At 55.1% G+C, this 24063-nt stretch overlaps 1 protein-coding gene across 2 annotated transcripts; it reads left to right on the plus strand.

Annotated features, from left to right (window-relative positions):
- The first annotated feature begins 1839 nt into the window (after positions 1-1839).
- Positions 1840-18556, plus strand: LOC117058036 (zinc finger homeobox protein 2-like). 2 transcript variants are annotated; one of them, XM_033168911.1, is made up of 9 exons: positions 1840-4439; positions 5052-5551; positions 5852-6083; positions 7750-7815; positions 8604-8650; positions 9820-10020; positions 11337-11469; positions 12552-16019; positions 17233-18556. In XM_033168911.1, the coding sequence occupies exons 1-9, from the start codon at positions 1964-1966 to the stop codon at positions 18066-18068; spliced, it is 7959 nt and encodes a 2652-aa protein (XP_033024802.1). In that variant the 5' UTR covers positions 1840-1963; the 3' UTR covers positions 18069-18556. The 2 variants fall into 2 exon arrangements, with proteins under 2 accessions (XP_033024802.1, XP_033024803.1); XM_033168912.1 differs by having other exon boundaries at positions 5082-5551; positions 17233-18555.
- The last annotated feature ends 5507 nt before the right edge of the window (positions 18557-24063 follow it).

Genomic DNA, 24063 nt, shown 5'->3' on the forward strand with positions numbered 1-24063 from the left:
TTAAGAGAGTCTCTTCTCCAGTCTTCAGAGAGTGGCTGGTACTGGGGAGGCATAAAAAGGCCCCCCCTTTCCTTCCACTCTTCAGTTTTAATCTGGAATCTTAGGTGCAGTATTGCGCCCAGAGCTCAGAAGCTAATGAGATTTCCCCGTCGCAAAACGCGCCTGGAACAACGGGAGTTTTAAGCACTGTCCACTTACGGGCTGAACTGAGTGCCAGGAAAGTGGAAGGATGTGGTAGCCATCTGAACGTGGGAGTAAATGGAAACCTGCAAGAGAATGTGGGGATGCGTGCATTTGCCCCTAGTGCTTGTACACTGCAGAATGGAAGGATTCCTCTTTTTCCTTGCCCCCTCCCCCACTTTTATCAGCTGCTGGCATGCTAAGCTATTAATTTGCATTGCAAATCCTTCCCCAGCCCAGATCCAGAAGAGGCGCCTTTTGCCACCCCCCACCCCCCCCCCTTTCCAGTAGCCGGGCTGTTTGCCCAGAGTCCTCATGTTTTCACAATTGCCCTTCCCTGACCCGCCCACCTCCACCCTGCCATAACCAGCTCTCCTCTCCCCATATTGGGAGCTGATTTAACACGAGAACGGGCATAGCTAGACAACGTGCAGCTTGAATAAGTTCCCATTGAACATTTCTGGCCTTTCTCGAAGCTGGGACCTTTTGCACATAAAATCAGGCACTATATCCCTGAGCTAAGAACTACCTTATATCTCAATAAGCCTATCCCTGGCCTGCAACGGCTCTCCACGAAAGGAGTATTTCCTGTCCTCTGCTGATCTTTCCAAACTGGGGGGGCCCTGACATTAAACCCGGTGCCTTCTGCAAGCATAGTATGTGCTCCAACGCCGAGCTGAGGTCCCCTTCCGTAGAGTTTGATTGGCAGTGACCCCCAAACATCCCATGATATTACAGTCATCAGCGAGAGAGCAGTATGTGCGAACGCTCCCCCAGACTATAATTTGGGGGGCAAGAGCAGCGGAAGCCGTTTCAGGTGTTTGCACAATCACTTTGCCCACCCAGAAGCGGGATAGGATGGAGGTGAGGGAGAAGATGGTGGCGGGGGCAAGCAAGGCCTGTCTAGGAAAGGGGTGTAGCTCCGTGGTAGAGTATCTGGATGGCATGGAGAAAGATCCAGGTAGGGCTAGGAGAATCCTGGAGAGCAACTGCCGGCCAGTGCGGACAACACAGAACTAAACAGACCACCGGTCTGACTCTGTACAGTCGTACCTTGGATCTTGACCGCCTTGGGCTCCCGAACAAATCGGCTCCCGAACGATGGAAACCCGGATGTGAGTGTTCCGGTTTTCGAACGTTCTTTCGGAAGCCGAATGTCCAACGGGCTTCTGCGGCTTCCTATTGGCTGCAGGAGTTTCCTGCAGCCAATCTGAAGCCGCGCTTTGGTTTTCAATCGTTCTGGAAGTCGAACGGACTTCTGGAACTGACTCCGATCGACTTCTAAGGTATGACTGTATAAGGAAGTATGTTCCTACTAAATTATGCTAAAGTCACTTTAGATGAAGCAGCCTTCCATACCATACATTTAAAGCAGGAAGCCTTGGCTTCCCCCACAGAATTCTGGGAGTTGTAGTACGTTAAGGGCGCAGATAGTTGTTTGGAGACTCCGGATCCCCTCCCAGAGCGGTTCAACTGTCAATGCTTCTTCACAAGGAACTCTGGGAACTGTAGTTCTTGGGGCACCCTTAAACTACAGCTCCCAGGGTTCTTTGAGAGAAGCTGTGTGTGTTTAAAGTGGTTATGATACTGTGTTTAAATTTAGCGTGGCACAAATTGTGGCCTCCAGCTGCTTTGCACACCAAAAGTTGAGGAAGGTCCGACACGGGGAATTCAGAACGAGAAACAAGATTTCACGACTGGCTGCCTTTTTTTCTGTTTCCCCTTCAGGGTCTCGGCTCCCGTGCTGAGATGACCCCTCCGCACCCCTCGCGCCCGCACCGCCATGGACGCCCCCTCTAACTCTGCCTCCTCCTCCTCCTCCTCCTCCTGCTCCGCTGCTGCCCCCCCGGCCGACGGGCAGGATGACAGGGCCGCGCCTCGGCCCGCTCAGGACTCTCCTGCCTCTCCAGCCACCAAAGAACCCCCCCTCTCGGACCCTTCCTCCTCCTCCTCCTCCTCCTCTGATGCCCCCTCTCCCAACGACACCATGAGGCCCTGCTCCGGTTCCCAAGCAGCACTCGGCTCCACGAAGCTCCCGGCCGCCATCTTGCCCGGGCCTCTCCTCCAAGCCGACTGCGGCCTCGCGACGCCAAACCCACCGCCTTCCCCGCAAGCAGCACCACCCAGAGAAGATGGGAAGAAGCAAGAAGCAGAAGGCGGCGGAGAGGGGGAAGAGGACGGCGGGCGCAAGGCCCCGCTCTTCTTCTCCGCCGAGGGCTCGGCCTATCTCCTCAGCGGCGGCCACGTTCTCTTACCAAAGGGCTCCCTAAGCACCACATCTCCCCAGGTGTCCGTCCTCCACGTCCAGCGCGGTGGAGGCCCAAACCAAGGCTTTACGTCTACTGACCAAATGTCCCAGAATACCTCAGCGCCAGGCGAGTGGACCCCTCACGGCGCCTTCTACAGTTTCCGACTGGCCAGGGCCCCCCCTCGAACCATGTCTGCCAAAAACTCTCCCACCAAACCCAAAGATGCCCCTGCCGCCGCCCTGGCGGAGGACGAGGAGAACCTCAAAGGGGAAGCCGGCCCTGGCCGAGAAGGGGAGCTGCCGTCTCCACCCATCTGGCTTTGCCTGATCTGCCGCCTCTCCTTCTGCCGGGGACGCTCCTTGGCGGCTCACGCCCGTGTAGCCCATGGGGCACAGCTGAGCCCCGACGAATGCCAGGCCCTGTCTGGAGGGGCTTCTGCCATGTTCCAAGGCACCACGCTTGGCTTCCTCGAACCAAATAAGCCCACCACCAAGGCAGACCTCAATGTCCGAATGTGTAGCAGATGGGTGAATGTAACGGAGGAGGAGGAGGAGGAGGAAGAGAAACAGAAAAAGAAAAAGAAGAAGGGGAGCCCAGGAAAACCATGCGAGCCACCAGATGCCAAAGAGTTAAGGGTCGGCGGCGAGCACTGGGCAAAGGGAGGCGCGGAGGAGAAACCAGAAGAAGAAAAGGAGGAGGAAGAGGAGGAGGAGGAGGCGGCAGCAGCAGCGGCGGCCGAAAATCAGAAAGAGGAAGGGAGGCTTCTCCCAGACCAAAGCTCACACGGCCAAAGCCCACCCACGGGTGCCAGCACCCCCCTCTCAGAGACACCGCTGAAGAAGCCCAACGGCAACGACGCTGCAGCTAACGTAGGGTTGCCCAAGGAAGACACCAACGCAGAGTTGGCCAATGAAGCCTCCGGCGCAGAACTGGCCAGAGACGTCGCTTGCGCCGAGTCAGCCGGCGGGACGAACAGCTCCGGGTTGGCCACCAAAGTGAACGACAGCCCAGCCAACGCCAACCTGGATGCCGGTAGGGTTGGGTTGACCCATGACGTTGGCGCGGCCGACTTGACGCACGGCACCGTCGGTGTTGGGATGGCCAACGAGATGGTGAGCGCCACGTTTGAGGTCAACAACGGGCTGAGCGGTGGCGGCGGCGGCGGCAGCAGCAGCCACAACGGAGGGCACTCGCTTTCCTTTGGGGAAGACTTCACCGCCATGGCCTACTCGGGGTTGACTTTGTCCGGCCACATGTCCCTGCTGCACTCGCGCAACTCCTGCAAGACCCTCAAATGCCCAAAGTGCAACTGGCATTACAAGTACCAGCAGACCTTAGACGTCCACATGAAGGAGAAGCACCCCGAGAACAACAGCCACTGCGCTTACTGCAGCTCCGGCGGGCCGCACCCTCGCCTGGCCCGGGGCGAGAGCTACAACTGCGGCTACAAGCCCTACCGCTGCGAGGCCTGCAACTACTCCACCACCACCAAGGGCAACCTCAGCATCCACATGCAGTCCGACAAGCACCTAGCCAACCTGCAGGGCTACCAGGCCACGGGGGGAGGCGGCGGGGCCCCCTCGGTGGCGCCCCCGGTGGCGCCGACCCCGTCGTCACCCGAGGAGAAGGAGTCAAAAGGCAAATCCTCCTGGCAGTGCAAAGTGTGCAGCTACGAAACCAACATCTCCCGCAACTTGCGCATCCACATGACCTCCGAGAAGCACATGCAGAACATGCTCCTGCTCCACCAAGGGCTGCCCCTGGCGCTGCCCGGGCTCCTGGGGCAGGCCCAAGCCGCGCCAGGGGGCAAGGGGCAGCCGGAGCTCTTCCAGTTCTATGGGGCTCAGGCCCTGGGCCACTCGCACCATGCACACCCCCACCACGCTCACACCGCGGGCAGCTCGGCCCTGCGGGGGGACAAGACCATGGAGCAAAGCCAGCTCTTGCTCAACGGAGGTTTCCCACACCTCAACGCTGCCGCCGGCAGGAAGATGGCTGCCTTGGGCTCAGGTAAGGGATAGTCGCCTCCCCTCCCCAATCATTGCCACCGCGATGGGATCTAAAGTCTGAGCGGGAGTCTTAATTGATCATGAACAGGCCTCTTGTGTCGTTCACCACATTCCCACAATACATTTACAGCCCTGTGAACAGTCATGGCTTTCCACAAAGAATCCTGGGAGCTGTAGTCTGTTAAGGGTTCTGAGAGCTGTTAAGAGACCCCTTATTCCTTTTGCAGAGCTACACCTTCAAGGGCACTTTGGGGCAGCTGTGACTGTCTGAAGGAGTATCAAAGAGCTTTAAATGTGTTGTGTGAATGTGGCCACAGTCTCTACTCCCGTTTTGTTGTTTGGTCTGTGCAGTTTTCCTTTCTAATCCTTTCTGTTTTGCTCCTCTCACTTGCTGCCTCCCCAGCTTTGTGTGTATTGCCATTATGTAGTTTGTGTTTTCCATATTGCATTTTCGTGTTGCGAACTGCCTTGAGATCTACGGATGGAGGGTGGCATGCAAATTTAATTAATAATAATAATAATACCCATACCTCAGCCCCGAATTCTTTAGCTCCTTCCTTCCTCCCTTTGCCTTGTGTCTAAATTTGAAGTGTGTCGCCCTCTCCGTCCATAGGCAGTCATTCTGCCGCCCTTCTCCCCACAGCTCCTGCATCTCTGTCTCCGGAGCCCGCCCCACCTTCCCCGCTGCCGCCCCACTCTGCACCAGACCTGGGGGCTCCCCAGAGGCTGTTCGGATGCCTGGTGTGCCAAGCCTTCAACACAGACAGCCTGGAGGCACTCCTGAGGCACGCGTCGGCCCCCCGCTCACTGCCCGAGGCCGAGTGGAAGGAGGTGTCGGGCGACTTGCACCGCTGCAGGCTCTGCGCCTACGGCACCCAGCTGAAGGCCAACTTCCAGCTGCACCTCAAGACCGACAAGCACGCCCTCAAGTACCAGCTGGCAGCCCACCTGCGCGAAGGGGGCAGCCTCGGGGCCCACATGGGGGCGGAGCTTCCGCTCGGCCCGCCCCTCCACCTGCACTGCAATCTCTGCGAATACGAGACCAACAGCAAGGAGAAGATGAGGCTGCACGTGGCGGGGGCCGGCCACCAGGAGGCGCTGCAAGGCTACAAGGTGCCAGGGTCTAAGGGGAGTGGGCGGGGCTTGTGGGCAACATGGGGAGTGGCCTTCCTCCAACTCCCGCCTAAATGGGGGCGGAGCTAAGCTGTCCCTTTCAGGGCGTTCCTAATAGGAAGTGGGTGGAGCCAAGCAGAAAGGGGGTGGAGCCACAAGAATGGGAGGGGCTTTAGAGGAATGGAGGCATGCCATAAGGGAAAGAGGAAAAGGGTAGGAGCGAGAAGGGGCAGGTGGAACCGTAGTGGAACGGATCCCATGTCTTTGCTATCTGCAATTCTTTCCTTCTCTTCCCACTAGTTCCTCCTGGAAATGGAGTCCACATCGGCAGTGCCACCAGGCCCCGAACCTGCCCCATTCCGCTGCCTCCTTTGCAACACGGACGCCCCGAACCGCCTGGCCATGATCCAGCACCTCCGCTCTCCCCAACACCGCGACTCCCATGGCCAGTGGCGCCTGCAGCTCCTCCAGAACGGAGAAGGCACCCCGGGCCTCGAGAGATACATCTGCTTTGCTCCTGCCAACCCCGCCGGTAACGGTCCTGCAGGTTGGCCATGGCGGGCACCCCGTGCTGCCGGAGAGGATGGCAAACCCACAGAAGGTGCCAGGCTGCAGATTCGCACTGAATGAAGGGCACGAATGGTGGGGAATAGCAGCAATAGTAGTAGGGACTGAATTTTGAGGGTTGACAGTTGGAGAGAGGAGAGGAAACAGCGATTCTTGCAAATGTTCAAAGTGGCAAGGCTGTGGGAGTTTTTTTGGGGGGTGGGGGGAGAACTGAAGGTCGGATACAGAATACTCTTTCATTCCTCCATTGTCTGCCTGCCTTCTCCCCCCCCTTCTCTCTTTCACACCCCCTTTGCTATACCACATCTTCCCCTTTTGCTCTGCGTTTAATGCATGCCTGTGTCCGCAGATATTCAAGCGAGAAGCTGCTGAACGCTCCATCCTCCTCTTCTTCTTCCACCGCCGCCAACCTCCCTCTCCTTCTCTCCCTCCCCCTCCCTCCCCAGCTTCATAATGGATTATGACAGATACTGGGGTGGTTGCCTAGCAACCCGCAGGAAGAATGAAGGAGAGGAGAAATGAGAAAGAGAGATGTAGGGACCGCAGCCGGGCCAGGGGGGGGGGAGAGAAAAAAAAGGGAAGAGAGAAAGAAATAGGGAGGAAGGATAGAGATTGCCTTTCCTCCCTTCCTTCCCTCACCTTCTTCTAGCTGGTAGCTGCCCTCACCCACCTCCCGTCAGGTGCCCAGGGCGGACCCCCCCCCCCACGTGATGCGAGTTGGCCTCGTTCCCAGCTTCAAATTTATCTTTCAAAACATTGTTGACCCTGCAAGGGTTCCACCTCCCCCTCACACACACCTGAGAGTGTGCGGAAGTCAACAAGGATCAGCTGCATAAAATGCATTTAAAACGTGGGGAGGGGGGAGCTGTGTTGGTCGGGGGTTGTTAGGGGAGGCTAGTGAGGGGGTCCGGTCCTGAGGGCAGACTCCAAGCCGAAAGATGGGAATGGGTGGCTTTGACTGGGTGATAAAAGTAGTCCTGGATAAGGGGATCGGATCATCATCATTAGTGGAAGCGAGAGCATAGGATGGGGGTGTCCGGGGTGGGTGGCCTGTGAGGAGATCTGAGGCGGTTAGGACAACGCAATAGGAAATGTGTGCACCGGGAAAAGGGGGGGGGGTTTGCCGGATGAGAACACCCTGCGTTGTGAGAAATGGAGGTCTTAACATCTTGGCGGGTGTATTGAATAGTGTTAATTGAGTTGCCAATGGCAGTGAGGTTGCTACCGCCGGGCGGAAAGGCAAGTCCGTTCGATATTAACGATCCCACTTGGGTTGAGAGTTTAATTAGTCTCTGACGAGGATAAAGTCCTGGATCGTGCGTCATGCCGGCTCTCACAGCGTCGGCGGCGGAATTCCCTCCTCTCTCGTCTCACACTCCCCCCCCAACCCACCCCCAAGTTTCCCACCTTCCAAACTCCCAGGTGAAAGAGGAGAAGCAGGGATATCCACCAGGCTATCTGGGTGGTAGAGGTCTCCGGAAGCTGGACCAAAGCTCCCATCATCCCTGATTGTTGCCCATGCTGGCTGGGGGTTGGTGGAGTCGGGAGTCCAACAGCATCTGGGAAGCCCACCCCCCAATTCACTTCTCCCTCTGCCCTGCACCCATGTATGGTTCTCTCCCCGTCTCTAGGGAAAGAAACAGTGCCAGAGAACTTGCCCCCCGAAAAGGAAACGCAGAGTAAAGCCCAGGCGGCCGGTGAGTGACTCCTCCCCTCTTGCGCAAAGCCACGCCCACTGGCGAGATCGCTCCTCCTTGAAGCCACGCCTTCATTGCTGGCCACGCCCCTAACCCCTCCCTCATGGCAGCAGCCCATGCGAAAGGCTCCTCCCATTCAGGGATGCCAACCCCCCCAAATGTATGTGCCCCTCTTGATTCCCCCAGCGCCACCCTCCCTTAAGGAGGCGGCGTTCTGTTGAAAGGCGCAGCCATCCCCAACCGCCAGGGGTGTAGCGCCAGGAGTTTGAGAGGAAGACCCTGCAATGCCTTCCCTCGGTTTTGAGTGTTGTCTAAGTGCAGAGTCCCATTTTGCCACCGCGACTGCTGCAAAAGGAATAATACCAGGGGTATTTGTGGGCGAGTCCCAGCAAGCCTCGCTCCCCGCTTCTGTGAGGCTGGCTGTTTTTATTATCCTTATTAAATTTATTACCTGCCCTTCTCCAGCTGGTCCCAGGGCGGGTTAGGGCGATTTTAAAAATTCAGCATTTAAAGTATTGCTTGCAGGAACAGGGATGGTTGTACCGAGGGGGGCGGGGCGGCTGCCAAGGCATCCATTTCAGGGTGCCTGATTCAATACCCCCCATTCAGCTGTCCCCACTGCAGTGGGTGGGCGGTCCTCGTCTGGTACCACCACCAAGAGCCCCTCTCTCGCCACACTTCTCCATCAGGCCTCAAAGCCCCTTGGAGCATTTAACCGCCATTTTGAAAGTGTCTGCAGGAAAACACCATAACGTTCCCCCCCCCTGCCCTTTCTTTCCTTTCTGCAGGTTCTGACGAGACTGAAACGAAAGCTGGAGGTGTGGGAGACACTACAGTGAGTGGCGCTTATTGGGGGGCTTTGCGGGGGGGGGAGGCAGAGGTGGGGGAATCACACAGTGTCTCCTCCATTTTAACCCTCTCTCTACACAATTCAACGGCGGCGGCCTCAAATATCCCAGTGAATCTTCACTTGGCAGATTAGATTATTTTTTTTTTTGCTTGCTTGTTCCTGGTGGGGGGTCCAAATGGCTGAATTAAAAACAGAAATTAAGCATCTCTGCCTAGCGGTGGGGGGGTGAGTTCCACCCTGATGAAACAAATTGGGCATGACCAGCTGTGAAATACACAAAGTTAACCGTTAACCACTGCATCTTCAAAGCCTGTTTCTTGAATGGGATTCTCTACTTATACTGGTCCCATCCTATTAACATTGCATTGCCATGCATCCAGGGGTTTGGAAAACCCACTTCTCTGCCTGTTCTGACCCCACCCCTTGCCCAGCCCAGAAAAGCCCATGATTCTCAAGATGAAAACGCTGGCAAGGCTGTGCAGTCGTGATCAGGTTGGTCCTTGCAACAAGCCCTTCGATGTTAACTGGCGTTGGGTTTCTTATGCCCATTTTACAGCTGCCCCCCACTGAGCACACGGGCGCGTGCCTGGCAAGGGACAGAACCTCTCATTTTTGCTCGGCTCAACCCTTGACCTGCCTTCTGCTTTCTGCAGATACCAATCAGCCCTTAGGTGAAATCCTGACACAGACACTCTTTGATGTCTCTCTTTGATCATTCAGCCTAAGGCCTTTAAGCCATACACATCCCCCAGTCTGCCGCTTGGGGCACTAGCTTGTTTGCGTGTAAGAAAAGGCAATATTTTGGGGGGTGGGTGGGGAGGGGAGAGAGTTTATTTATTTTCTTCCGAAGATGGCCCAGGACCAAGATGAGCAGGTGGGAGCAAGCATGTGTCAGCTCCATTTTTTTAAAAAATGATTACTAATCGTCCTCTGTGATTTCCCTCTTAAAAACTTTTTGTTTCCTTCTGCTCTGCCTACACCGCCACCCCTCCTCCCTCAAATCCTCAATAAGATATTTATGCAAATCCCCCTTTCCCCCCAGGCGCCAGGAAGAGACAGCCTCTTGCTTCCTGGAGCTAACAGTTTTCTTTTCTCGGACCTCCATCTCTCTCTCTCTCCCCCCCCCCCCTGCTCACCTTCTTCCTGCCAAGCAGGTGTTCTGCTGCCCCTACTGCAACTACACCGACCCATCAGCCGAAGCCGTCCGGGCTCACACTGTCTCCCAGCATGCCGTGCAGCCCAAATTCCGATGCCCACTCTGCCAGGAGCAGCTGGTCGGGCGCACCAACCTCCACTTCCACCTCAGCCACATCCACAACGTGGTGCCCGAATGTGTAGAGAAGCTGCTTCTGGTGGTAAGTTGCTGGCCCAGTGGGCAACCTCTCCCTGCCCCTCTTCCCTGACCTTCCCTGCCCAGCTTAATGTTGGAACCAAATTAAGGGTTAATGATCGCACAACCCAGCCCTGCTTTTTCATGTGCCACTAACCCTTTGCAGGTAGTTCAGCAGGTGAGGCCTTTCCCTTTCTGGAAAGGTTGACTTGTTGAGTCTGTGCCCGTCACACTGCTGTCAAGGAGGTGGGGACCGTGGATGACAAAGGGGGCTGTGGAAGATGTGGGGACCCAGTGGTGAGAACAACAGGGTTGTTGTTTTTATTTTAATTTTAATTACAGTGGTACCTTGGTTCTCAAACTTAATCCGTTCCGGAAGCCCGTTCCAAAACCAAAGCATTCCAAACCACTTTCTCCTAGAAAGTAATGCAAAACAGATTAATCCGTTCTAGACTTTTAAAAACAACCCCTGAAACAGCCGCTGAACATGAATTTTACTATCTTAACGAGACCGTTGAGCCATAAAATGAAAACAATAATCAATGTACTATATACTGTAAAATAAATAAGACAGTATTGTAGATGATAAAAATTAAAATTGATTTCTTTTCTTACCTCCACTGATGATAGTCATTGTTTGGACGGGGGGCTTTTAATCCATTTCCGCAGTCACACAATCAATCAATCAATCAATTAATCAATAGCTGAACTGGATTCCACACAGTCACAAAAACAAAAACCACAAAATAAATAGCAAAAACAAAAGCGCCAAACTTAATCTGTTCTGGAAGTCTGTTTGACTTCCGAAAACCAAGGCGCGGCTTCTGATTGGTGCAGGCCCCCCGGAAACAACAGCCAACAGCCGCATCAGACGTTTGGCTTCCGAAAAACATTTGAAAACCGGAACACTTCCGGGTTTTCGGCGTTTGGGAACCAAGGCATTTTAGTACCTATGCGTTTGAGAGTCAAGGTGCCACTGTATATATCTTGAGGTTTTATATTTTGCTTTTGTTCTGTGAACCAACCCGAGACCTCTGGGTATAGGGTGGTATATAAATTCTAATTCTAATAAACATTCAGAGAGCCACATGGGGGACGTCATTAGGAGGGAGGTGTTTGTGGCTCCACCGACTGGTGAGCTTTAGCCTGTTTCCAGCATTCGTGAAATGGCCGCAGCAGCATTTTGTAAATACTTTATAATTTGGGGAATGGGGAACCCGTGGCCCCCAGTTCTGCATCCCTGCTCCAAATGATCGCTAATAATAACTGGGTCCTCCTTTCCCCAGCCCGCCTTTGGCTCATATAATTCTGCTTTTTTCTTCTTCTCGACCCTCTCTCCAGGCCACTACTGTGGAAATGACCTTTGCCACCAAAGTTGTCCCCGGCCTCAACCTCCCTCCTGACCCACCAAAGCCAGGCGGGACGCCCAGCTCAGAGCAAGGGGCTGGGAACGAACCTGAAAGCCCTCTTGCTGGTAAGTAGTGTGTGGGCTGCAAAGAGAGGGTCTTTCCCTTTTCACCAGCTAAGGGTAGCATCAAGATGCCAGGGATTTCGTGGCAACCAGGACGCCTGCTTGACCCTAACCTCCCCTTCCCGGCATCCCTTGCCAAAAAACAAAAAAATTAAGCAGGAAGAAGCAGTTACTGGCAGGACTAATCAACGGCTTTGTTGTGCCTATTCTCAAGCTTCTCTGTCTGGAGGGCATGAGGACTAGAAACCTGCTTCCTGGGAAACTCATAAGGCTTCTTAGGATGCCACAACTGATTGTATTGGTTAGAGAAGCATGGCAGAAGCAAAGCATATTAAGTAAAACAAGTCCCTTTTTGCAGGGCAGGGGCTATAAACTCCCCAAATATTTGGCCCTCCTAGATATCAGAAATTGTGAATGAGGTCAAGGCAGTACTTATCCTGCTCCATTTGAACACACACAGCACCTACAAAAATTCAAGCAGCTAATTTACACAGATCTACATTTACAGATGAGGCAGGAAGCGTTGAGGTATGGAAAGCGTCACGGATAAAAAGAATTCCCCCCCCCCCCCAGGCAGCGAGTCCTGCATTTTGCCAGGAAACACACCTGCTCTCAGCAGGTGCCACTGGGGATTCCCAGCCGTTTTTGGACAAACCCTCTAGCAAACACCTAGAATCGTGGGGTTGGTAAAGACAGACCAGGCACCATAGAATGGTGGGACTGTAGAGTTGGGTCTCTTCCACAGACAGGGCCACAGTGACTGTGATGCCAGCCTCCCTGCCCCTGGAGATGCCAGTGGTTCCGGGGGGAGGATGAGGAAAGGGACCACAACGATCACCTAGTCCAACTCTCTGCAATGCAGGAGTCTTTTGCCCAACATGGGGCTCGAACCCAAGACCCTGAAATTAAGAGTCTCGTGCTAGTTGCTGTACTATTTGCGATCCACTGTGACAAGCTCCACTTCCGCACCTAGCACCTCCATGCGCGCACACAAATACATCCTGGCTAAGGAACGGAAAAACAAGCTACGGGGACAACTGATGGTAGCTTCTCTCTCTCCTTTTTCTTTCTCTCTCCTACATCAGCACCACCTACAGGGGAGAAATCCTCTCCGGCTCCTGGGCTCTGCCCTGAAACTCCGCCTCCTCCTCCTCCTCCAGCCTCCCCTGCTCCACCTGCTGACCCCCCAGAAAAGCCTCCCCCAACCTCTCCTCCTCCTCCTCCACCACCACCACCACCTCCTCCTCCTTCAGTTGCTCCTCTGGAGTTTGAAGACGAAGATGTTCCTCAACTGAACGCCCCGTTGGAGGAGCTGCCGCCGCCACCGCCACAGGCTTCAGCCGAGGCTCCTGAGGCCTCTCCGCTCGCCCTGCCCAGCCAAGACCCCCGGCACCCGCTGTCCTACCGCAAGGCGACCAATTTCGCCTTGGATAAGTTCCTCGACCCGGCCCGCCCCTACAAGTGCACGGTGTGCAAGGAGTCCTTCACGCAGAAAAACATCCTCTTGGTGCACTACAACTCCGTCTCCCACCTGCACAAGATGAAGAAGGCCTCGGCCGACCCCTCCGCGCCGTCCCGGGGCGAGCCCGGCGCCGCCGGCGTTCCCCAGCCCTCCTCAGACAAGCCCTACAAGTGCACCACCTGCCGGGTCTCCTACAACCAGAGCTCCACTCTGGAGATCCACATGCGCTCCGTTCTGCACCAGACCCGCTCCCGCGTCGCCAAGATGGAAGCCGCCGGCAAAGCAGAGCTGCCGGCCGCCGAGCCGGAGCCCCCGTGCGACGCGGCGCTGGAAGCGGAAGCCCCCAAGCTCCTGGAGGCGAGCTGCGTGCAGGTGCCCACGCTCCCGTTCCTGGCGCCGTCCGCGGCGGAGCTGCAGCGCTTCCCTGCGCCCTTGTTCACTCCACCGCTGCTGCCGCCCTTCCCGCTGGTGCCAGAGTCGCTCCTGAAACTGCAGCAGCAGCAACAGCAGCTGCTGCTCCCCTTCTACCTGCACGACCTCAAGGTGGCCCCCAAGCTGGCTTTGGCCACCCCGGCACTGACCCTCCCAGCCACGCCGCCCGTGCTGCTGCCTCCTATGCCAGCCAAGGAAGAGCAGGCGCCAGCAGCCACTGCCGGCTCCAAACCAGAGGCGCCAGAAGAGGCCGAAGCCGAGGAGGCCGAGGGGGGCCAACAAGGGAGCGAGGCATCCCGCACGGCTGCCAAAGCCCTCCTGGAGAACTTTGGGTTTGAGCTGGTGATCCAGTACAACGAGGGGAAGCAGCCTGCCACCCCCGCCCCGGCCGCACCTCCGCGCCCGCCGGCGGGCAAGCTCTTGTGTGGCGCATGTGGGAAGCAGTTCTCCAACATGCTCATCCTGAAGACGCACGAGGAGCATGTGCACCGGCGGTTCCTGCCCTTCGAGGCACTCAACCGCTACGCCGCCCAGTTCCGGAAGAGCTACGACAGCATGTATCCCCCTCCGCCGCCAGCACTGCCCATCGAGACAGCCACTGCCACAACGACTGCCCCAACCACTGCTGCCGCCACTGCCACGGACACCGCCACAGTGACCGTGCCAGCCGCCATGCCTCTGGAGATCCCCCCGCTCTGCCCTCCGTTTATAATGCAGCCCATGCCAGTGGTGGTGCCGCCGCTAGAGAGCGAGACTCCTCACGTGCCTCCCGAGCGCTTGAAATCCTTGTGGTTCCGGGGGGAGGATGAGGAAGGCGGCGGCGGGCCCGGGGTTCCCGAGCCTCTTCGCGGGGGCTTCCCGTCCACCCGGCGCTTCTCCCGCACCAAGTTCACAGAGTTCCAGTCTCAAGCCCTACAGTCTTTCTTCGAGTGCAGCGCCTACCCCAAAGACGGCGAGGTGGAGCGGCTGTCTGCAATGCTGGGGTTGCCCAACAGAGTCATCGTGGTTTGGTTCCAAAACGCCCGCCAGAAAGCGCGGAAATGCGGCGGGAGCGAGGCCAGCGTGGGTGGCGGAGGGGCCGCAGTGCAGCCCTCCTGCAAGAAATGCCGGGCGTCCTTCCGCTGCATCTTTGAGCTCATGCGCCACCTTAAAAAGTGCTACAACGACCAGCCGGTGGATGTGGAGGGAGATGGTGCTGAAGAGGAGAACGAGGGCCCCGAGGAAGAGGAGCAGGAGGAGGAGGAAGAAGAAGAGCAGCAGCCGCAGCAACAGCAGCCGCCGGAGCCTTCAGGGGCTGATGGGGAAGCTAAGGTTGACGCCGCTGGAGACAAACCTCAGGAGGAGGAGCAACCCACAGCCCCTCCCGAAAACGCAAGCACCCATCCCTGTGACCACTGCACAGCCAAGTTCTCAAGCGTCGACCTCCTCAATATCCACCGTGTTTCTCACATGCCAGCAACCGGCCCTCCGCCAGCCCCGCTTGCCCCCCAGCCTCCCCTGGATTTGGCCCCGCTGGTGTTTGGCGACCGCGCCGTCCACCCAGACCCTTCCCGGGCGCAGAAGCGGAAACACGAAGACGGGAGCTTGTCGCCCACCGGCAGCGAGTGCGCCAGCGTGGCGGGAGGGGACGGCGAGCCCCCCCGGGACAAGCGCCTGCGCACCACCATTTTGCCGGAGCAGCTGGAGATCCTGTACCGCTGGTACATGCAGGACTCCAACCCGACCCGCAAGATGCTTGACTGCATCTCCGAAGAGGTTGGGCTCAAGAAGAGGGTGGTTCAAGTGTGGTTCCAGAACACGAGAGCCCGCGAGAGGAAGGGTCAGTTTCGGTGCAACGCCGGCACGGCCAACGCAACCGGCAAGCCCTCGCAGGTGCTCCCCTCCGCCTTCCCAAAGTTCAGCCCTCTGCCGCGAGACCAGACCATCCACTACGGAGCGGGTTTCGCACCCAGCCTCCCTGCGGTGAGCTTACAGCTACCTCCAGCGAAGCCAGAGATTCCTGCGGAGCCACAAGCGCAGGAAGAAGCAGCCGAAGAAGAATTGCCAAAAGAGAACGAAGACCGGAGCCTGTCGGGAGGGGAGATGAGCGACTCGTCTTCCTCCTCCTCGTCGTCGCTGGCCGATCTGGATTTCTCCGGCAGCCGGCGGAGCCGAGGGGCGGACAGCAGCTTTGGAGGCATGCACGACGCTTTGGGCCAGCGCCGGTATCGCACGCAGATGTCCAGCCTGCAGCTGAAGATCATGAAGGTTTGCTACGAGGCCTACCGGACACCCACCATGCAAGAATGCGAGGTGCTGGGCGAGGAAATAGGGCTGCCCAAGCGGGTGATCCAGGTGTGGTTCCAGAATGCCAGGGCCAAAGAGAAGAAGGCCAAGGCTGCCAGCGGTGGCGAGGAGGGGCACCCCAGCACTCCATCGCAGGCAGAGTGCCCCTACTGCGAAGTCAAGTACGATTTCTACGTGTCCTGCCGTGGGCACCTCTTCTCCCGCGGGCACCTTGCCCGACTCAAGGAGGCCATTAAGGCCCAGCTCAAGAGCGAGAGCAAGTGCTATGAGCTCGTGCCGGACAAAGGGACACCATCTCCGACAAGGCTGGGTGCCTCCATGCCTCCCGCCACCGTGCCATCTTCCCTTGGAAGCATGGCTCCCTTTGCGCCAGGTGAGTGAGAGGTGGGAAGGAAAGGTAAGTTACGTTCAAGGAGGTTGGGGATGGGGCCTCGTCATTAAGCCATGTTACAGGTTCGCCACTCACGATGGGATCTTTCCAATCCCATATCTGCTCAGCTTCTCTCCAAAAGTATCGCTAGGTCTCCACTTGCTGCTCTGACCCTCATCCCCACTTCTGCCATTTTGCGTGGAAGCTTCCAAGATGGCCGCCCAGGCGTCATTTTCATCCCAAGCAGTCTCTCCATGCGGCATTCTGGTTCTCCACACAATCTTTCTCTTCTCCCAACTTTTTCTTCTTCTTCATCCCATTAGCCTAGCCTTTCCTTCCCGCTGTCCCACGCCCAAGGCTTCCATGGTGCGCGCCGGGAGTAGGTTGGGGTGAAAATGGCGCCGGAATCTCCTACTCTGCCCCCTGGGGTGGTTCATTGAGAGTGGTAGTTGGCGTCTTGTTACCAGAATGAGAGGGCGTCTATCTCAGCAAGCAGAAGAAGCAGGTGTTGGGTTGTGGAATTGTAGAGATCATCTAGTCAAACCCCCTGCAAGACCCAACGTGGGACTCGAACTCCTAAATAAATAATAATAATAATAAATTTATTATTTATACCCTGCCCATCTGGCTGGGTTTCCCCGGCCACTCTGGGCGGCTTCCAACTAAATATTAAAAAAAACATTAAAACACCAGTCATTAAAAACTTCCCTAAACAGGGCTGCCTTCAGGTGTCTTCTAAATGTCAGATAGTTGTTTATTTCCTTGACATCTGATGGGAGGCTGTTCCACAGGGTGGGCGCCACTACCGAGAAGGCCCTCTGCCTGGTTCCCTGTAACCTCACTTCTCGCAGTGAAGGAACCGCCAGAAGGCCCTCAGAGCTTGACCTCAGTGTCCAGGCAGAACGAAGGGCGTGGAGACACTCCTTCAGGTATACTGGGCCAAGGCTGTTTAGGGCTTTAAAGGTCAGCACCAACACTATGAACTGTGCTTGGAAACGTACTGGGAGCCAATGTAGGTCTTTCAAGAGATTAACCATGAGATTAAGAGTTTCATGCTCTCCTGCCTAAGCTATCCCAGGAGGGATGGGCTGGGCTCTCCAGTCTTCTTGCAAGGATCCTGGCCCTAAGGCTTTAAAGGAGGGAGCCAGTGGAGAAAGGCAATGTGAGGAAACAGGTGGAGGCAGCACACAACTCATACCTTTTTTTCTCCCAACAGGCCCTTCCTCTTCCTCCTCCGGGGCCCTGAGCACCCCTTTGGCCTCCACGCAGCCGGGGCCCCCCTTACCTCAGCACCTCACCCCGGAACCGGCCCAGCTTGGCCCCTCCACAGAGCCGGCACCTGCTCCAGAGACTTCCCCGGGCGACGGCCAGGCAGACCCCGCCTCCAGCTCAGCCCAGGAACCCTCCGTGCCCTCCACTGCCGCGGTGAAGAACCTCAAGACGTTGAAGGCCGCCGTGCCGGCCTTGCTGGGAGGCCAGTTCCTGCCCTTCCCGTTGCCGGCGGCAGCGACGGCGGCAGCCCCCTCGCTCTTTGGCGCGCAGCTGCCCGGCGCCTACTTCCAGCAGCTCTACGGCATGAAGAAGGGGCTGTTCCCCATGAACCCCGTCATACCTCAGACGCTTATGGGGCTGCTGCCCAGCCCCCTGCTCCCGACGCCCATGCCCGAGCCGCCCGTCGAGGTGCCCGAGGCCCCCGGCATCTCCACGGTTGACGTGACTCACCAGTACCTCTGCCGCCAGTGCAAGGCGGCCTTCGAGAGCGAGGGGGCCGCCGCCGCCCACCAGGCCACTTTCTGCTACTTTGGGCGCCAGCCCCCCGCGGCCCCGCCCCCGCTGCGGGTGCCCGTGTGCACCTACCACTGCCTGGCCTGCGAGGTGCTTGTGAGCGGGCGCGAGGCCCTGGGGGCCCACCTTCGCTCCAGCGCTCACCGGCGCAAGGCCAGATCCAACGCAGCAACCGCATCGGTGTTTGCCAAAGAGGAATCCAAATTACCTCACTCGGACTCCAGCCCAAAAAGTAACGCTACCTCTACGACACTACTAGCTTTATAGAGACGGATGCTACACTGCCACCGACTGAGAGAGAAGGACTAAGCAACCAACCAACCACCCAACTAACCAACCAGCCGGCGGAGGGAAGGGCGCCCGCTTGGCGTGCCCTGCGCCCTCTGCCCATACCAAACGCCCATCACGCAGCCCCCGCCACCAGTAAACTCAAGAAACCGTCCCCGGCCAAAGTGACACCCAGTTGCCTGAAGGCCACACTCTTCCCAGACTCCTGGGTAGCCATGTGGGCAAAGCTGGACCCAGATGTCCAGCCTTCCCACACCACTCCCCCCCCCACACCACCGCCATCTTGAGGGAAGACCAGTTGACCTGGTGCGGAACAGGAATGCAGCCTGCCGTCTGAGGAGCCCCCTCCCAACAGTGCCCACCTCAGAAATGCCTTGCGCTCTGCATGGAGTGCAGACGTTGTCCTCCTCCGCCACCCACCCAGCCCCTTGCCCTCACGGCCCTGTGCATCGGCTGACGCCAGTTCCCAGGGTCTCCCCTCCCTGAACGGATTCCTGGATCCTGTCAGGCTGCCCAACCCATCGCCTTCCTGCAGTCCCTTCGCACATGCCTGTGTATTCCAGAGTCTTCCACCTCCTGTGGCATACACATGTACCTCACGTGAGAGAGGCAAGAGAGGCTCTCCCTGTCTATGGTTCTGGTCTCGGTGCCCTCCATGTTTTCCCTCAAGGAGGCTCCCCGGGCACCTCAACAGGTGTTCCTCGGGATGCCCAGTGGAGAGGGCCCCCTTCCCTCGCACGCTTTCCGCCACGCCATCTCCTCGCGTCAACGGCAGCTTCCCAGAATCCTTTGCCCAAAGTCCTACCCCTCACGTGTGCGAGAACCACACTCCTCCCCCCCCCACGCCCGTCTCCACACACGCTTGTGATCGCTGCCGGCACACCCGCTGCACGCCCTCGTGCGAACCTGGTCTCCTCTCTCTTCCTCCCTCTCTCGCTCTCTCTCACACACACCTGCTTAGAGCTCCTTCTCTCACTCTCTCTCACCTTCCACCCTTTTACTGTGTTATTACCGACTTGAGAAAGGCCAAAAAAAAAAAAAGCAAACAAAAATAATGGACGGAAAGAAAGAAAAATTATTAACCCAAGGAAACAAAACTTAAGGGGGGGGAGGGGGGCAAAGATGAGAAACTGAGTCCCCAACCCCAACCCCTACCCCTCCTAGAGCATGTGCTGCCCATTGTGTATAATAATTCCTGTCCTGGACGGATGGACAGACTCCCGAACTTGTTGATGGATATTGAACGACTTGAACAGCAACCAAACTGGGGAAGAAAGGCGCCTCTCCCTCTTCTTTCCCGCCATTTTTCCCCTCCTCCTCCTCCTCTCTCTCTCTCCTCCTCCTCCTCCTCGTCCCCAGTTGGGTCTCTGCCCGCACTGAGGAACCAAATAAAACTAACAACCTCGCTGTCTTTTTCCTCCTGATAGACGTGACTTCCGTCTCCGCGCGGGAAACGACACACAAAAAAACCCCTACTCCGATGGCTTTAAAAAAAAGAAAGAAAGAAAGAGAAGAAAATAATAATAATAAAACCAGAAGGATCCTCCCGTCTGCACACACACAGTTACCTGCCACGTGCTGGTGTGCCGACGTCCTTGCAAAAAAGAAAAAAAAAGGAAAAAAAAAGAACACAAAAACCCTCTTTATGAATCCAAAGCTCTTAAAAAAAAAAAAAAACTTCTATACAATAACCAAAAAGAAAACCAACAGTTTGAGAGAGAGACTACCCACCAACAAAATGGAATAATAAAAAGCAAACTGGAAATAATTTTTTTTAAAAGAAAAAGACATATGACGACGATGACGAAGAAGAAGAAGAAAAGTTACGCCCTCACGTTTTTTCTTCCTCCTTTGTGTCCGTTCTTTTGGGGTTCCTTCTCCCGTTCTTTTCTTTCCACAGCCCTGCTACCCCCCCCTTCCAACCTGCCAAGTGTTTTTTAGGCCCTCTCCCACTTAAAACAAAGATGGACAAGAATTTTAAGAAGTTGATGGAAGTGGAAACCTGTGGGGTAGAGAAGGGGGGGATTACAAAAAAAAGAAAGAATCCCCCACAAAATAACCAAACGAACTACATTTGGGGCGTCCAGAGGGGGTGGGCTCCTACAGCGGCTCACCCTCCAAGACCGCCCTGTTTTCCTCAGACTGCCCCCCTTCTCCCCACAACTCTGCACCCCAGAATGGGGCGAGGGGAAATGTCTTTCTGTTGTGTATTTAAAATGGGGGGGATGGGGTACAATAAAAAATTAAAAAGAAATAAAAATTATATTAAAAGAGATGGTCGGGGGGGGATCGAACATGCTTTTGGCAGGGTGGTGTTTGGGCTGCATATATTTGTGGGGGGAGGGGGGAGGGAAGAGAGTAAAAGCACCGAAGGATAGACGAATATTGGATACTGATCTAAGGTCTCGCTTTTTCCTGTGGAGCAGGGAAAGTATATTTCATGTGCACCCAAAACAACTTTAAAAAAGTGAATTCCTTGATCTAGGGGTTTATTTGCACAGTGCCAATGAATGTGGGTTGTTCTTATTATTTATTGAATCTATATAGCGACCTTCGTCACGAGATCTCAGGGCAGGTTCACCAAATAAAATACAAGATAAAAAAACACAAGTAGATAATTGAAACAAAAGCAATTATCGCCATCCCTCCCTTGTTAACGAGGGGGATGCAAGACTTAGTTGCTTATGTTTTACTCGGAAACCGATCACCCATATGCCTTGGGAAAGGAGTGCCACAAAACGGGCGCTGTAAAGATTTGAAGTCCTGTGGTACCGGGGGGGGGCACAACAGGGTTTCCTGTTTTTTTCTGGGTCCTCCAACACACTTGAAAAAGAGGGCACAGATTTGCATGACGTTTGCGTATGCTTTGTGTCATTGACCGGCAGAATTCGAACGCACCACTCTTCCCCCCCCCAAAAAAATTGTATTTCCATACTAGAAACAGCTGAACCTGCTTAATTTCTGCCTGCCACACAGCTGTTGAAGGCTGGCTTTCTCTCAATGCCAACCCTAAACCAAAACCTAGTCCTGTAAGTAAGGCCTATTAAGCACATAGGTAATCCCTTCTCGCGTATACCACTATACTGCCAAATTGCCTATACAGAGAATTCTTATTGCTTGGTGTTTATGCCAAAGCCTCTGCATTTTTATTTTACTTTTTGGAAAAAAAATTGCATTGCCATCTGAAGGTGGGGGGGGGGGAATTCCTTCAACATCCGCCTGGACTCTCTGTGTAGTAGTATTTGCAGGAAACAGCTCAGACAAACACACCACAGGAAGGACGCATCCTAGTTGCTTCAGGGAAAGGGGAAATTATGGAGAAAATTGAGACAGAAGAAGGAAATCGGCAGCTCTTTGAGACCCTGGGGATTTCTCTGGCCGGGTGTCCAAACAGCTCCCTTGTCAATCACAGTTATGACTTCACTCATTGGCTAAAAAACAAAAGGCGGGAGCAGCCAGGCTGGCTCATCTAATAGAAAATTTATAAGTACAACTGTACATTGCTTCATAACTTTCTTTTTAAGAAAATGAGTCTGGGTCACTTACTGGCTCTGTGCCTGGTACTTTAGCACTGACTGTTATCTGCCTCTCCACAACCCTGCTAATAATGGGTGCAAACCCAAATAAAATCTCAAACACTGTGATTTAATGCAAAAAATGTTCTAAAACAATTTTGCTTAGCAAGAAATGTGCGTGGAAAGAAAAACAATATTTGTTTCCAACCGGCACCAGTTTCTTAGCAGGCGATCCAAATATTCTGAAATTTGTAAGGTTGATTTGGAGGGGGAAACCCTACAAAGAAATCCAAACCAGCTACTGGTTTAAACTGAGCACACCATTAAGATATTCTGATTCTTTTTAAAATTTCCATACCGTCAGGTGCTCTTGAGAGTTTTCTGTTGGATGAAAAGCAGGGCAGACTTGAAAATTAAACAAGGTCTCCGGCATCAGGCAAGACCGCTGCCCTCTCCTAGCTATGCTATCCTCCTAAACACCATGGTTTTCCAAAATTCGGTCACGCTAGAGTGTGACCAAGGAACGGAAGTCAGGAAGAGGCTGTGCAGATAGCAGCAGATGAGATTCTCAGTGGTTGAGATCAACCAGGGGCAGATTTAGGTGCCCCCCCAAAAAAAAACCATTTCTCAAGGGGGAACGGTGCCCAGGATGGTTAGAAAATAAAATGAGATAATAAGACAACGATTTCAGGAAGCTGGGTGCCACCCCATGGAGGAAGCCCATGGGTCTCTCCCAGCCCTGCCTGGAAGTGACAGAAATTGAACCCGAGACCTTCGGCACGTGGAGAAGATGCTCCACCATGTTGGTGTTTGTGCTTGGTATCTGGGAATCAGGGAAGGGGAAAGATTTTCACAGCACGGGAGAGGAGCATTATCACCTGCTAACAGGCTGCATGTTGGGAAGTCTTTGTCAAGGGCAAAGGGAATATTTTATGTGCAATAGAGCATAAATACCGGTGTACAATCTGGGCTGACCCATTTTTAAAGGCTTGGGATATGAGGTGCAACCGTACTACTTCACTGACATCTATTTGGGGCCTCCAGTGTGTCCTTGATCGATCAACTCCCCATCGATTGTTCTTTAATGGCGGAAGAATTCGCACACATTTCCAGATCTGTCTCCACCCCGTCCTCTTCTTTGCCAACCCTAAACGTCTAAGGGGTGGGGTGGGGGGGAGAAGGTGAAGGTAGCCTGCCATCTTTGGCCTGTGTTTCTCAAGCTGGGGGAATCAGGGCCTGGTTCCCTGTTTCTGTTGCCACGGCAACGGGCGCCATCTTGGAGACTTTGGTAGAAGACTGTAGTCTTTTGACATAAGGGGTGAGGGAAGGGGGCAAAGGCCATGGGAATTTTTCCAAGGGCGGGGAGGCAAAGTACCGGTATGCAGAAACTAACCTACCGTAAAATTTAAAATGATTGCCCCCTTCACTTTTCCCTCTGGCCCTGCCAAGTCACTGGCATATGGCCCCCGAAAGATTGCTCAGATCAGAATGCGGCCCTCTGGCTGGGGGGGGGGAAATCCCCATCCCCACTGTAGCACCTATTCAAGCTATACAGAACCTGACTCACCACCCCAAATTCCATAGGGCAGACCCACATACGCCATACCCCATCCAGGCCCACAAAAGGCCAGCATAGTGCATTGGATGGGATATTGGGTATGTGCAGGTCAGGGAGACTTGGGTTCGAATCCCTTTTCAAACATGAAGCTCACTGGGCGACGTTGGGCAATTCACGCTTCCTTAGCTGCACCTACCTCACAGGGTTGTTGTGAGTACAAAATACAGAAAGCAGACAGCCCTCAGCAGAAGGCACGTTAAGATTAATTTCTACCTTCAGGGGTCCTGGGATAATGCCATTGTTGGGTCAACACCACCCTTGTAATAAGAGGCTCAAAGAGCTCAGATTTAACCGATCAATTCAGCCCCGGCCAGCTCCTACTTTGCTTCCACTTGGCTGGTAAAACTCGGCCCCTATGCCCTCCCCATCTCTTGGACTGCCTGGTCCTGCAGAACCAGCCTACAAAACTCATTGTCTGCCTGCCCCACACAGCTTCCCACCTGCCCATTGGCTTTGTGCAAGAGGTTCCTGCGCTGCCACCAGCCCCAGTGTTCCTGTGTGGGGCTGCCCTTGGAAGACAACATGGAAACTTCAACTGGTGCCAACTGCAGTGGCCACATTAGTGGCTTGGCTTCCGTGTAGATCTCAAAAGCCCCTGGGCCCAATTCACCGTGCTCACGTTGGTGTTTAAAGCCATAAACGACACAGGCCCTGAATACCTGAAAGACAGTCTTCGCTACAGACCCCCTCAGGTGTTTAGATTGGCAAAGAGGGGCAGCCCCCTTTCTTGTTCCAGTGCCCTCAGAAGCTCTGGGGGGTGGCAGCCCAGGACAGGGCCTTCTCTGTGGCAGCCCCTAAGCTGTGGGACTCCCTCAGAGAGGTGTACCTGGCACCCTCGTTG

Source organism: Lacerta agilis, chromosome 14, assembly GCF_009819535.1.
Source record: "Lacerta agilis isolate rLacAgi1 chromosome 14, rLacAgi1.pri, whole genome shotgun sequence".
In the NCBI taxonomy this organism is placed as follows: Eukaryota; Metazoa; Chordata; class Lepidosauria; order Squamata; family Lacertidae; genus Lacerta; species Lacerta agilis.

Bases quoted from the DNA above. Each gene is read 5' to 3' on its own strand.
- LOC117058036 (XM_033168911.1), top strand. From the start codon at position 1,964: ATGGACGCCCCCTCTAACTCTGCCTCCTCCTCCTCCTCCTCCTCCTGC. The intron at 7,816-8,603 runs GTGAGTGACTCC...TCCTTTCTGCAG, and splicing joins GAGTAAAGCCCAGGCGGCCG to GTTCTGACGAGACTGAAACG. The intron at 11,470-12,551 runs GTAAGTAGTGTG...CTCCTACATCAG, and splicing joins ACCTGAAAGCCCTCTTGCTG to CACCACCTACAGGGGAGAAA.